Here is a 15,018-nt window from a genome sequence, read left to right on the forward strand (position 1 = left end):
CCAAGCAACTCCTCAGCCACCTGCACTGACACTTCCCAAAATCTTTCATCACCTCCGCAGCCCCGCTGCCAGCCTCTCGCTTTGATCCCAGCTGTGTGAGTTTCCAGGACAGGCGAGGAAGGGGGTCCGGGCTGCGGAGATCTCCTCGGTGGTCACGGGCAGGCGATGGAGCTGGGGCCTGCGGGGACACGGTGTGGCACCCAGGAGCCACCCAAGCCCAGGCCACAGCAGAGCATGAAGCGAGAAGGGCAGCAGCACGCCCTCAGAGGGAAGGAGGGATGTGGGAAGTGCAGGGAAGGAGAGAGGCACTCGTTCTGGGCACGCGAGGGAGACAAGTGGCTGGGTACAGGGGCATGGGAAGCTGGGGAACTGGGGAAAACGAGAAAGGGTGCGCTGAGAGCAGGCAACCAAAGGGCTTGAAGAATGCCCAGCAGGTTTGGGGACACAGAGGTGGCACCCAGCCCATGCGTTCCCCCAGGTGACAGCTTTGCCCTGGCTCAGTCGTGCCCTGCCAGCAGCACACTCCAACGGGGCAGGAGGCACTTCTGCCTCTCCCATGCTCCGAGCGTCACCCGAGCCCACAGCATTGCTGAAAGCAGGACTCCTGGAAGACAAAAACGAAGGCGGTGGGACTCCTAAACGAGTTCAGAGAAGTCCTAGCCTGTAGATACACGTCTTTCAGGACACATAGAAAAGCCAGGATGGCTCCAATACACTGAGACACCAAAGAAGAGAGAGAAAAATTAAACTGGAGAAGAGTGGCAAAAGAGCGCGTTTGGTGAACAAACAGCCTGTTGAATTCCAGCCTCAGATGATGTCGAGCCGTGAGCCAGCCAGCTGTGATTCCCAGCACAAGGAAAACACAACAGGGATGACACACAGGCATGAACTCCCCAGCAGTCAGCTGGCAATCTGCCACCCCGCTCCTTTCCACAGGGTAGAAGAAGATGCTTTTCTTGGCCCTAACGAGTGCAAGCTCACCAGCACGGGCAGGAGGAGCCCGCTGAGCTTGTATCCAGGCAGGTACCCACCTGCTCTGCTCTTTCCTTATCCCTCACCCCTGAACTTCCTCAAAATGCAAAAGAGACCCTAAAGCAGACTGTGAGGGCAGGCTCAGAGCAATGAGGTCATTGTGGAGAAAGGACACTGGAGGACACTGGGGAAAAGGAAAGCTAGAGCTGATGCAAATCCCTGCCAAGCAGAGGCTGCTGCATGGGACACAAGGCAGGAGCCCCCTGGGAACCAGCTGTAGATGCTGTTCTGGAATGGGTGGGAATTGCAAAAACATCTTCCTAGGAATTTTTCTGTCCTAGGATGAGGCCGACATCAGGTCTGATGGTCTGGAACAAAAAGGGAAGGGCGGCAACCAAACAACCAGCTCCTTGCAGAGGATTTTCTGGAAGCAATCACCCTCGCTGCCACACACTCCTGGCCCCAGCAACTCCTCTGAAACATAGGTGGGAAGTCAGAGGTCCTGCAGGGCCAGACCCACGGTGCAGCACCATGGCCACCTGTTAGTGCCTTGTGCTTGACTTCTGGCCCTAGAGACGCAACACGCCGGGTAAGAAACCAAGTGTCATTAATGAATGCTCTGCACGCAGCTGAACTTTCATAGCGACGCATTCGTATTTTCACTAAGAAACAGGGAAGTGAGCTCTTTGATGGCTGGGCTGAATCACCACATAAATCAGAGCGCCACTCCTGCACTGAGCATCCCTTCTGTGTGCCCAAAGGCTAGCACTGTCCTGCAGAGCCTCATCAAAGCGCAGGAAACATCCCTGCCCTCTTCTGCAGGAAAGGAAGCAGGGAGGCAACTTTTCAGCAGAGCAAGCACACGAGTGATGTGGCAATTTGTACTTCAAGGAGAGGCTCCGTTTCTCCCTCCTCACCTGCCCTCCCTGATACACGGAGTCCCACCTGATTCAGATGCTGAAAAATATGTTTCAAGAAGTCATCATCAGTTTTGTGAGTCATGAGAGAAGGGGAGGAAACGACTCTGTGAGAGATGAATCAACGAAGGGGAGAGTTCAGGCAGAAGAAAACAAAGGCTGGAGAGGGGAATAAGCTGTGGGAGCCCCTCTCCTTTGGAGAAGCTTAGCACTACGTGGAGGATGTTCAGAAGGTCCAAATTCTCACCCGTCTCCATTTCCAGATGTCAGCACCACCAACCCGAGACACCCAGTATGCACAGGGGAGCTGGATGTAAGAAACTGCCCCCATCCAGCAGCTGCGCTCTGAAGGAGCCCTCTGGAAAGAACTAATTCAGGTCAGTGGATTCCAGCAGCACCACGTGTGGATTGCCCAGTGAGTGCTGCCAGAACTGCTCCTTGCGGTTAGGTGCAGCAGCAGGTGAGCCCTTAGCAAGGCACCAGCCTCTCTTGGCCAAAAACCCAAAGGAAAAGGAAGTCCCACTGGGAGACAAACAAGATTATTTGTACCACAGGCACAGGTCCTAGCGCCAGAAGATGCACAAACTCTCTAAATCTGTGAGTCATAGCAAAGGGTAAGAAAAAACACAGTCAGCTGGAATTCAGATGCCACTGTGGAAACCACTCAGCACAGTCGTGGGGCACAGCTCTGCCTTGCTGCCCTGGCCCTAGCGTCGGAGCCCTGGGGCACACCACGTTTGCAGCCACCTTCTGTCACCCTCTGACGGTCCTTGACTCTGACACCCCCAGGACTTGGCACCTCTTGCCCTAAACAGTGGCCCCCCACCGTCCTATTTCAGCTCGGCGGCCGCACCACTCGTCCCCTCACCACGGGGCTTTGTCCTGTGCTCCCACTCCTGCCCGTCAGGCCGAGGGGTGACCAGGAGTCTCTGTGGCCATACCCCATGTGCAGGCACCAGCCAGGATACCTGCTCCGAGCCCTCCCCATGGCCCTCGCCCCACACCAGTGGGCTGTGCTGCCAGAGGTGCCCTGCACGGCTCCATCCTGCTCGCTGCAGGCAGGTATTTGAGAGGCTGCTACAGCTCCTGGGTGTGAAAATCCCAACCCCATGGCAGCGGTGAGAGTGCCTGCGTTTCTCCAGGAAGGCAATGGCTCGTCCCTGCCCGGCGGTGGAGCAGAGCCCTGCTGCTGCCTCGTTACAGCCACTGCCGGGTTTTGCAGCGCCGGCACCACGAGCAGATTACCTGGCTCCACTACAGATAAAGTGAACTCATTTTAAAAGGAGTATTACAAACCAGGACAGTAGATTGGAATTGTACGTCGGCACCCAGAAGGGCAACTCACACACGCAGTCAATCACAGGATTCAAGTGCCAGGCACCAGCACAAACATTTCAGTTCATGCTCTCCTAAACAGGAAAAAAAAACACCCTACTTGTCTGAAACGCTTTCATAAGCTATTGTAGGCACACTGGAAGCACCTTTGCTCCCACTTACCACATACCCAGTTAAATGACTGGGTAGAATTTGCTGCCAGGCTTTTGCTGTCACTCGTATTCTTGTGGCAGCACCTTCAGGTGTTAACATGCCAGTGGGAAAAGATGAAAAATCCAGAAAATAAAAATCCAGAAGATACCTACAGTAGACCCACACTTCCTTGCACAACAGCTGAGACATATTCCAGAAAATATCCATATGAATAAGAGCAATTGCAGGATGCAGTTCCCAGAAAAGGCCACACAACTGTAGGAATTACTGTGAAGCCGAGATCATAACGCCACAACAGCATCAAACACCTTTCTTAAAACTGAGTGTATCACTCGGAGCATTACCACACAGGCCCATCGGCTTACCTTTAAAGCACGGACTTTCTTGGCCAGTAGGCTCTCGATGTCTCCTGCAACCTTCTCCACTAACTTCCTGGGCACATTCTCCTTGACTTCAAACAGGTTTCTGTTCTCGTTGTAGATCTATGAAGGAAAACGAAAGGCAGACAGTCAGTGTTACGGGGATGTACAGCAGCCTTGCCACAGAAAAGCCAGACCTCTGCCTCAAAAGAACTTCAGCCACGTGGATCAGGCAACAATGCAAGCTGTGGAAATCAGGCGGTGGAAGGCTTTGCAACCAACAAAACTCAAGGCACCTGCTTCATAGCTCCTCTCCTTCACACGTGCTGGCCACAAGCATCCCCTCACATAAAAGCCGAGCTGCCCACCTCGCTGCCCAGCTCTGCTGGGCCAAACCAGCAGTCCCACAGAGCCACCACGCTTCCTCCTGTGCTCTTCCACATCTCCACACGCCCCTACAGCCACCGGCAGCTCCCAAATCCGATACCGAGCCTGGCAGCCCCGACACAGGCAGCAGCGGGTGCCAGGACCTGCAGCAAGGGGAGCAGGGGACGTGGGGTAAAACCTCAGCTCCAAGCAAGCCATAACGATGTGGCACCCTCAGTCAGTCAGGATTTTGTCAGCTAGCCCAGAACTTAGCCAGGCTGTAGTGGGGAAGGCAGGGAGAGGCACAGACACGTCTTGGGCAGGTGCAGTGACCCAGATTTGAGTGTTTGCACTCAAAACCCACAGCTGGGACCCAGGGGCCTGCCCTCCCAAGCCACAGCACTCAGCTGGAGGACAGAGGCAGCCCCAAAAGGAGCGTGGTGGGCATCAGCACTGCCCCAGCGAGAAGGGAGCAGTCCCAGCACAAGGCTTCTGAGTCGCCAACCTCTCGGTCACCTCCTCGGAGCACTTTCTGATTCGTTAACTCTCCGTCTGCACAATCAGGTGCCACCAATACAGGGAGGAAGAGAAGAGCTTCTTGCAATCATCTGAGATTAGGAAGAAGTCCTCGTGATTTATCTTTTCTTAAATAAGATGCATGAAGAAAATCATGCGGCGCGCACCACAGACCTCCTGCTTCTCTCCGAATATTCCCGGGCTACTTGCAAATATCGGGACTTGCAGACATGAAGGTATCCAGCAGCAGAAAGCCCTCCGAGGAGACCTGGGCCTCCCCAAGGACACAGCTGACTCCAGACTTCACTGCAACCTCCACGCCACGCACGCCTAGCCCCAGCCCGAGCCTGCGTGCTGCTTGGGAGCTGAACCCTTGTGTCCCACCTGCCCTGGGGACACGGCAATTTTCTTTGAACCGAGGTGGTGAGATGGGGCACAGCACGCAGCTCAGGGCAGGATGGAAACGCCACAGAAGACACCGTTCCGATACGCTGTGGAGTTACTTATCCCACCCTTTTTTTCTTTTCCAGAAGGTAACGAGCTGAGCAGGAAGCAGCCCTGCCCGCTGAAAAGCAGCTGAGGAGGGGTCTGCCCCCCCCCCAGCCTCCCCTTGCCTTTTGTGGTTAAACAAAGTGGTTTCAGAGGTTGAAGCCACAGGAGAATGCTCTGAACAAAGAGCAAGGATGCTCTTTTGGCTTTGCTCGGTCCCTCCAGACCCGCAGGGTTAATCTGCAGGCTTCAACTGCTTCCTGCAAGTCTTGCTGCAGTCCCTGCTCTGCCCGAGCTCCTCCTTTCTTCTACACCACTACGAAGTTCCTAACAGGACTTCCCCCTCATCAGCCCTGTACCCAGACAGGCCGTCCCTCCATCCTAGCTCTGCTCCAGGCACCCAGTTTTACCCAAAACCCAACCAAACCCTGTGGGATTCAAGCCACATCCCCGGGCTGCTGGGACTGGTAACCCAGCGCTCCTCCACCAGCGGGACCGCACGCAGAAGGCTCAGAACTGCTCCTGAAGCTGCTGGAGAAAACTGCACTGCCCGAAATTCCCCCGTGGTGACTGACCTGCGAGAGCAGCGAGCAGAGACGCAGCAAATCAAGGCTCTCACTGCAAGGGCTCCACTCAAACCACTCTGGTCCCCAACCCACCCGTGCTCTGCATCAATTCGGCACCTCCTGCCTTGCACTGCAGGCGATGCTGCAGCACGAGGCCACGGTGCAGAGGCACCCGCAGGCTCCAGCAGGGATGGGTTTTAGGTGTCCCACCCCAGCCAAAGCTGCAGGCAGATCCTGCTCCGGAGAAAAGCATCTCACGTCAGCACACAAAGGGTAAAAGCGGGGAAAGCTCCGCGCAAAGCAATATTCTCTCATATTCTTGTTTTTTTTTTTTTTTTTTTTTCCCCCTTTGGTAAGTAACAGCACAACAAAATAATGTGTTTGGAAGGCGCGCGCTACCTCCAGCTGAGCAGCGGCAATTAGGAAAGCAAAGAGGAGCAATCTTCAAGGAGAACGCTTCGGGTAAGGAGGGCGGCCTGACATTAGTGCCTTCCTATTATGAAACAGAAAATTGGCTCCTATTGGTTACGGGCAGAAACGGTGCCTGTCCGCAAGGGAGGAGAAACAGAAAAAGAAACCAGGAGATGTTCCTCCACGCTCCCTGCAGCTGCGGAGCTCTGCAGTCGTCCTGGCCAGGCAGTTCATCGGCGCTAATTAGAGCAATCCAGCATGAATTAACGGTGACCATACGTGCACGGGAGCGCAGGGGGATGAGCGGCAGCGCTCCGGGCAATTAGGGTAGGATGGAAATGCTCCAGCGGAACAACTCGCGTTGGGTTGCTTTACCTATCTAAGGTGACATTTCCCATACCGGGTTTTTCCTCAAGCTGAACGTGAGGGAGAATTTACCGGCCAAAGAACGATTCCTCAGCTACGAAGGAGTCTTTGCTTTGTTGTTTTTGCACTCAGTTTCGTCCACACCAGACAGCCGTCCTCATTGAAATTCTCCTCTGACCCGCTGCTCTGGGACATGGGTTGGAAATCTGTACCAGCAGTGACCTCGGGGTCACCGTACCGGTGCTCGGGGGGAGAAGGGCTGGTGGCCCTGCCCCTGAAGCGTCCAGGGGAGAGGGGATGGGGACTGAGAGCGGGGTCACGGCTGCAGACCTCGGATGGGAGCGTGGGGAGCGCTGCGGCTGGATGTGGGAGCCAGGGGCCAGGCATGGCCACGGGAAGGGGTCCAGAAGGGGAAGCAGACTGAGCTGGGAGCTGGCAGGAGCCGGGGAGATATTAACGTGGGCAAAACAACAGAAACTACCGAGCTGGAATTAAAAAAAAAAAAGAAAAAAAAGGAAAGGAATGGTGGCAGGTGAGGGGGGCAGGAAAATCAAACGCCTCGAGACAGCCCATTTTCATCCAAAATGTTTCCAAGTGTAGTGCAATTGTAAGCAGCTGAGAAGATCTACAGCAGCGAAGTGCTAAGCAGCCTTACTAAAAGGCAGAGCTGGTAACACAACCAATTATCAATACACATTCGCAGCAGCAACAGTATAATCGAAGAAGCAGATCTGATACCGCCTCAGAGCATTCATTCTCTAAATTCACTTGTTTGCCTTGCTCCCGAGGCACAACAAATGATGCTCATCTCTGCTATTAATTCCCTCTGAGCCTATACATCCAGCGAGCTGTCAGGGCTTACAGCAAGCATTTGCCACTTCCCAACTCCCTGGGCGGGCACCCAGCGCCGTGAAACCCCTGGCACAACACACCTAAAAGGACGGGTCCTTCAGGGGAGGGAGGCCACAGACCAAAGAGCATCCCCTCAGGGCACGACAGCCCCGTCCCCTGCACCCTGCCTGCACCAGAGGTGGGGCTGTGCCATGGCACACCCTACAAAGGCCAAACGCCAGAAAAACAAAAGGTTTTTTCCCCTGGACATCGTTACGGGGCAGCAGGGGACAGCGATATCCTCCTGCTCAGAGGGATATTTCAAACTCCTGCAGCCAGACCTGCGCTGATCAGCTTCATGTAGTGACCCAGATACGGTCTCTGCAAAGGGAATTGGTTGCTGCAGCAAAGACTGCAGCAGGACACCCTCCCCGGGAGGCCCTGCGTGCTCGGCCACTCACCCAGTGCCTCTCCTGGGCCTTTGGGATCTGGCGGTCCCCACCAGACGAGCGGCAGCCCGGCCCTTGCCAAGTTTCACCCTGCTTCTCATGGGGTCCTGCCGTTTCCTCGCCGTTCGAGGTATTACTGAGCAGCAGCAGCGGGAGCCCTGCAGCAAACTGGCTCGTGCTTGGCTGCACGGAGCTGACCCCAACAACAAAGAGCTCTGGGAGCTCACCCCAGCCTCTCCCTGAGGACACGGCTCTACCAGCATTTCCCCGAGCCCTGGGGCTCCCCTCGGGCAGCCGGATCCTGCAGAGGCCGCGCTGCCCCTTGCCACCTCCTCTGCTTGTCCTTTGGCTGCTCCCAGCCTGCGGCTGTGCTCGAGAGGGAGAGCAGGAAGCAAACAGCTTGACATTTACTCACCCCATCTCCCTCTCCTCGCGCAACGCCACTTCCCTGCTGCGCTCCTTCCTTCCTTGCACACACCTGATGCAAAGAGCGCGCCCTCCGAGCAGCTCTCCACTGCTCTCCTGCAGAAACGGGGCAGGGAAACGTGCAGTCAGGCTGCTCCTCGGGGATGGCCGGCTACAACTGGAGCAAACAAACCACAGAACTGTCTCCATCCCTCACTACAGAGCCTGCTAACAGGCAGCAGCAGCACAGAGGAACCCAGGGACAGACGGGAGGGCAGCCACCCACGCAGGGACAAAGGTGGCACCAGCTCCTGTGCTCCCGTCCTGCCTCACATGGCACCGGCACCCACAGCTCCCATCCTCTGCTGGGCTGCTGCTCCCTGCCTCCGGGATCACCAGCCTCTGGGGATGAGACTCCAGACCTGCCAGCCCCGAAATGGGCCTGAGACTGCTACGCACAATTTAGCAGCTAGACAGGGATAAAGGGCTATGCGCGGTTAGCCTGGATTATATAAAACCTCTCCTGGCCTGGGAAGCTGCTTTCAGCCTTCAGCAGCCCTGGACAGGGAGCACTCGGCCTGATAGAGCTGCCTGGGCATCTGCAAAGACTGAATCTGCTGCCGGGTTAGTCAGTAACACCCAGCTCCAAATCCGGTCTTCTCCTTTCAGATGAAGCGCCTTGAAAATAACTCATCACGTGGCTGAAAACGCCAGGGCTCCGCCAGGATGCCCGCTCTGCCCAGGCGTTTCTTGCACCCCCAGGGTGCTCGGATGGCGTGGGTCTGGCTGCCAGGCCAGGGCTCGAGCCCACCGCAGCCTGCTGTGCTAACAGTAAGAGGGAGAGAGCAGCTACAGGATCCCCCAGCCAGACCCAGATGCGTTCAGAGATCACACGATCTCTAAAAATACACGCACGTGCAGTACACCAAAACATGACGAACAAGCCAAAACAAAAAATAACCTGATCTTTGACTCTAGCTGTTCTCTTGGTGATCCAGCACAGAAAAACAAGCTTTAGAAAGGAAAATAAAGTATTTTTAAAATACATCTGAACAGCTTTCCTTCAGGATATATGCAGAAGAGTTTAACCAGTTTCATTAAACCACGTCCATACAGAACAGCTGTAAATCTTTAGATCAGCATCACTAAAATTGTACCTGGAATACCCCAGGAGGGATGCTCTCGTGGATGAAGATGAGCTGCTCTGCTGTATTTCATCTTTATGCTGTTCCTATCAGGACTGGTACTGCACTATGGATCATACCCCATTTACCCAATTGTCACCACCAGAATAAAATTATGTTGTACCAAAGCAAGGGATATATCAGATCAAAAGGTACATTGATAAAGCAGTGCAAATCCTTCCACGTGAAGCTCTTCCACAAATGCACGCTTGATTTATATCGGTTCAACTCAACTCAATTTCCTGCCGGTTTACCTATAAGCAAGGATTAAAATCAATTTCGGAATGGGTCATCAGTTTAACTACAAAAAAAGTCAAAGAGCTCCTTTGGGCAGGCAGCACGCGCCCTGCTGGAGCAGCACGCTGCACCCAGCAGGACAAAGAGCTCAGGAGGAAGGGGACACCAAAGGAGGGCCAGGAGGAGACGGGGGAATGGGGCAGGAGGCGTGGTGGGGCAGGGGCTGTGCTGGGAACGATGGCTCTGCAGGGCACGAGGATGAGATGAACCAGAGATGAGGAAGGTTAGGGAAAGGCTGAGCGAGAACCTCCTCTGCTTCTCAGCTGGCCCCCAGGCTCTGCGTGCGGCTGCACCTCTGCCTTTCTCCCCCGTTGCTGGGCCTTTTAAAACTTCTGTTTTCCTTTTTGTTCCTTCTTCATTTCCAAGGTTATTTAGGACACTGAAATTGCAAAAGCCAACCCCGACCTGAAAAGGGACCAGGCCTGACAGAGTTCCCTGGCAGCAAGAGGGATGAGGAAGGGACGGCGCTGCGACAGGAGAGGCCGGAGGGCACCTTCCCCAGCTGCCCCTCCTGCAGCCGTGCATCTCCTCCTTCCATGGGAGCACCCCAAATACGTGCAGCTTCCTCGCTTGGCACCGGGCGACCCCAGCCCCGAAGAGCCTCAGATCCTCGGAGACGGGACCTGAAATCAAAACCCAGGCCTCCTTCCCAAAACAGCTCCACCTTCTGCGCCAGAGAATGTGCCGCCTCTCATAGGGAGGGCTGTGGAGAAAGGCTGAGCCCTCAGCACGAAGGCTCTCGGCCGTATTTTGCAGGCTGTTCTTCTGCCTGAACACAAATGAAAGCGACGTTCACCTCGCATCGCCTGCTCTTCCCAGGGCTGGCTACCACAGGCGGCCGCAGCTCTCGGTGATGGAAACTCCGGATGACTCCACTGACATGGCATTAAACCCAACCTCGTATTAGAGGTACGGCGATTGCAATCTAGGCCAGCACACATCAGCAAACAGCAACAGTCACCCCTACAGCTTTCTGCAGTGTAATGATGTATTAAAAAAAAAAAAAAAAAAAAAAAGCAGCACTTTTAAAAATAGCAACTTTGCAATTCTCTTTATTTACCTTTTGATGTATGTTTTGGGGCTCTCTCTGATCTTCAGGGATTCATGTTTACAAGCTTTTCTCCCTAATCTCCAGCACTAGAAGCATTTCTGTAAATCCACAGACACTTGGGAGCAGGGCTGGAAGAGACCCGTGCCTAATCCACCCCTCCGGCTCACTCGGGGCCGACCCAGCCCAAAGCCCTGCTCCTACCCACTGCGAGGCAGAGCCCAGCGACCCAGCTGATCTCCTCCAGCATTTTCCCAGCCAGCCTGTTGGAAAGGTGTGACCAATGTCTAATATGAAGTCCTGCTGTTGGGGCAGAGGCTTGTTAAGTTTTGCCGTATCCCCATGGGAAATGGAGAGTAGATTTGTAGACAGTTTTCTTCCACGCATTGCCAAGTTTATCCCTTCTCCTGTTGGTGCTCCCTGAGCTAGCGGGGTGGGGTGAGAAACGGAGACTTTAACAAAAATACCCCAAATACCTAGAGATTTACTTAACAAGGTGACCACCTGCTTCAGTTTTCAGCAGAGCCATTGGAGAGGTGTAGGGCAGGATGGACATGCACCCACATAGATCCCACAGGATCTCTCCTCTGAAGTCAACCTCCAGAGAGCCAACATCTGAATGGAGAAACTTGATGAAAAGACCTAGAAACCTCCGCAGCATCGCGGAAAAGAGGGCTGGAAGGGATCACATCAACCCGTGTAGTCCCAAGCTCCTCACGCACCCCAGCTGAAGGCAGTATGGATGTGTCATTTCAAACCTAACTATCGCTGTTACTCCTACCGTGTTTCTCTGAGCTGTTCTTTAGGTCGCCCAGGGATGGAGATTTCACCGCTCTGTAAGACAAAATGCTCTCCGATGTCCCACGATCTTACTCGAAAACGTCTTATGATGCCTAATTTGAAAGTCCCTTGCTGCAATTTAAAACAATGTTCTTGGTGGAAAGATCCAGAATTAATGAAGAACAGGCACTTCTGCCTCATGCTGCTGTGCCCCATTACGTACACAAGGATTTATGTCCCACTTCACTTCCTACTCTTGTAGGCTAACAACCTCGGTTGCTTTTGTTCTTTCCCCACAAGGCAGCGTTTTCCATTCAGGTGCCTTGGGTTAAAACACCAGCGAAGGCAACAAGTAGGACATGCAGTTGGTCGATTCTTCGCCAGGGCGCTGTTCAGAGCAGCCCACCAAAACGTTACCTGGGCACCCACCAAAGCTGGGCGTCTTCCTCTTCGTCACACCCAAAATATGTGATTATAGCAGTGAAAACCTGCAGAGGTCAGGCAGGGGCAGCCGTTAGCCCCAGCCTGCTGCTGCAGCCCCCTGCTCCAGGCTCTGCCAGCACACGGCCCCGCAGAGCCGTGTGGGTGCAGCTGTGACTTCCCAGCCCCGCCAGCCTGCTGAGGAGCCCTTCAAATTGACGGGAAAATACAGCCCACGGACCCACCTTTCACAGACCCCAGGTTTATGGCACACGGGGGCTCAGGCTGTGGGCAAGAAAGTCCTGCCAGGCCCGTGCCTGACACTTAGGGAAGGGAGAGGGGACCCGGTCTGCCTGCCCTGCACCACGCGCACGGTCCCACCTTGTCTGTAGGATCTCGGGCAAATTCATCTTCTCGTGTCGGGACTTCTCAGTGACAACAATCCCGACCTCCCTCTTTGGAAATATCTATCATTAATTTTTGCCGAGTGTTGCGGAAGCCTTAGAGGAAAGGCAGCACACGAACACAGAGTATTGTTATTCCATCGGGAGCCTCCAGGGACAGAAAGGCGCAATAAAGCTACGAGCAGGAGCAGCTCTTGGACGTCTCCAGCCAGAGCCACAAAATACCGGCAGATCTCCTCAGTTCTTCCCATCAGCATCAGGGAGCGTGCACGTGGCCTCTCATCACACACCCAGAGCGATGGCCCTGCCACTTGGATCTAAGATAACACAACCAGGGGAGAGCAAATTGGGATGGATTCAGATCCACCCTGTGTAGGAAAACGTCTTGGAACCGCATTGGGCAGCATGCACAGGGAAGTATTAGTCTCCTGCTGTTCCAACAGAAAGTTAATCAGGGACAGAAATTAATCCCTCCTGACAGCATGCTGCCAATTTCTGATTTCATCCCCATTTGCTTGTGGCTTATCATCAGGGGAATGGGAAACTTGTAGCACAGACAAGCCCGCCACGTGCCTCCTCCTCTGGTAAAGGCTCACGCCCGCCAGCCACGGCTTCCCTTGCCCTCAGAGCACCACGTACCTGCTGTGTGCGTGCGCTCCCTCACACCCTGCACACTCACCCATCGCCACGCAGGCAGGCACAGGAGGAGAGCTGTGTTTGTGCCCTGGGTAACGTGCATGCCCAGCTATCAGCTTCACTCTGGGACGGTGGGAGGGAAGGGGGAGAACAAGAAGCAGGAGAAAGAAATCCCCTCCATGGAGGGACGGTGCCAGAAGAGCAAAGTGGCATTTACAGACCGTAAGCATTTCCCTCTCCCACTCTCCGCTCCCTTGCCCAGGATGTTAATTAGCGTTCCTTAAACGGCAGCAGCAACACGAGCAGCTCCAACCGCTGTAAAGGCAACCTGGTGGCGAGTTCCTCCAGACGAGGCAATTTGAACTGCAACAGGGAGACGGCTGATAGCGATGCAGCAGGTGCCTTCCCATGCCACCCTGTAACTCTCCTCCCAAAGCGAAGCAGCGAGCTCTACAACAGCCACTGCTGTTTCCCCAGGCCGTGGGACCCAGCCTCCTGCTCACCCCACAGCAGCTTCTCCCAAGCCAGAGGATCCCAAACGGGGCCCCACAGCACAGCACCAGCACCGTGCTCACCCCTGCGCACCCCAAAACGTCGCTGCTGCCAGCCAGCCCGAGGGCTGCCCTGTAGCAGAGTTTAGCCAAGCATGTAGGGAAAAGCAGGTTGGGAACCCTACCCCAAAACAACAGCGCTGACTGCTTTCGTGTCATAAAACCAGACACTGATATAGACCACAAATACCCCTGTGTGTTCAGGTGATCAATAGACATCTTAAAGGATCGCCAGATTTTCACCACAAACGTTGCAATGGGACACGTGCCTCACAATTCACCTCTCCGCCTAACGCCACTCCCTTCTCCACCACTTGTAAGTCTCTTCACCCAACTTTAATTTCTGCTGAAATGAGGAACTCGGCAACATCGCAGCGCCCCGTGCAGCACACCCGAGCGACGTGCTGATGGGCAGACAGACAGACGGACAGCACACACACCACCAGCTCCAAAAAAAGGGTGCCGGCACAACCCCGGATCTCAAAAAAAACCCACCATCAGGCTGAGGAATTTCACAAGTAAGTGGTTTTGCATGAGGCTGGCTCGATAGGACATAATTGACTCTTGTTGCAAAGAATTAAGTGCTCTCAGAAGAGATGTCCATTTTAATGCCCTTTTTTTTAATATAATTTTTTATTCTTGCTAATGAATTAAGCCAAGATAACACCAAGCAGTTCCCAGATGAGGCTGATTGTCGAGCAGATGAGGATTTTATCGATATATTTCTTCCATTTTTCTTTTATGCTCAACTTGGAAAAATAATAATAAAAAAATGCAAGCAACCAGAAATGCCTTTTCCTCCTTGAAAACGCATAGAGCAATCTCTCCAGGAGATTCCTTTCCCAGCTATATTCATTATTGCTGCCTCTGCATGGCTTCTAGTTATGTGTGCACTGGAAGAAAAAGGGGGAAAAATGCCCAAATTCACAGAACTCCTTTATTACAACCTCAGGATGCTTCCGTGAACGTTTTAAATAAAATGACCTGTAAACCTTTAAAGTGATTAGCAGTTTGCTAACATGAAGGGCAAGTCAGACCAACACAGAAGAGCAATGCAGGGTTCTCCTAGGCACAATGTGCTCGCCGTTTCCTTTTTCTTTCTCCCCTTCCCTAAATAGAGGAACTCCTCCACTTTGTCCTCACCTCCCTACAAGCCCACTGCCCTTCCAGTTCAGGGACTCGTGTCCAAGCCTGCCACAGACTTTGCTTCCTGAAGCTCATTTCTCCGAGCTGCAGAGCACACGTGCTCCGGATCTCGACTTGCTCCAAAAATCCCTCATGTGCAGCCTGGAAACGTCAGGCTCTGCGGCTCCTACCATCGCTTCGCTGGGTTCCTAACATTTCCTCGGACCCTCCCGTGCCCTCCTGCTCAGGGGCTCCCTTCTCATCTCTTCAGCTCATGGAGCAGAGAAACCAAAGGCTCTGGAGGTGACCGTGCTGGCCCACAGGCCCCTCTTGCTTCCCAAGGAAGAAGGGCAGGGGATGTGCTTGCTCCTGAAACATTTCACAGGCCAAGTTCTGCAGCACGTAGGTAGGAAAAGAAGAGGAGAAGGCAGGGAGAAG

At 54.1% G+C, this 15,018-nt stretch overlaps 1 protein-coding gene across 2 annotated transcripts in view; it reads right to left on the minus strand.

Annotated features, from left to right (window-relative positions):
* Positions 1–15,018, minus strand: part of CACNA2D2 (calcium voltage-gated channel auxiliary subunit alpha2delta 2) — a 168,741-nt gene that overhangs the window by 92,269 nt on the left and 61,454 nt on the right. For both annotated transcript variants that reach the window (XM_084292996.1, XM_084292995.1), the window contains exon 3: positions 3,743–3,859. In XM_084292996.1, coding sequence (XP_084149122.1) covers positions 3,743–3,859 — 117 coding nt within the window. The remainder of the gene's footprint in view (positions 1–3,742; positions 3,860–15,018) is intronic.

Source organism: Netta rufina (assembly GCF_964035555.1).
Source record: "Netta rufina genome assembly, chromosome: 10".
Classification (NCBI taxonomy): Eukaryota; Metazoa; Chordata; class Aves; order Anseriformes; family Anatidae; genus Netta; species Netta rufina.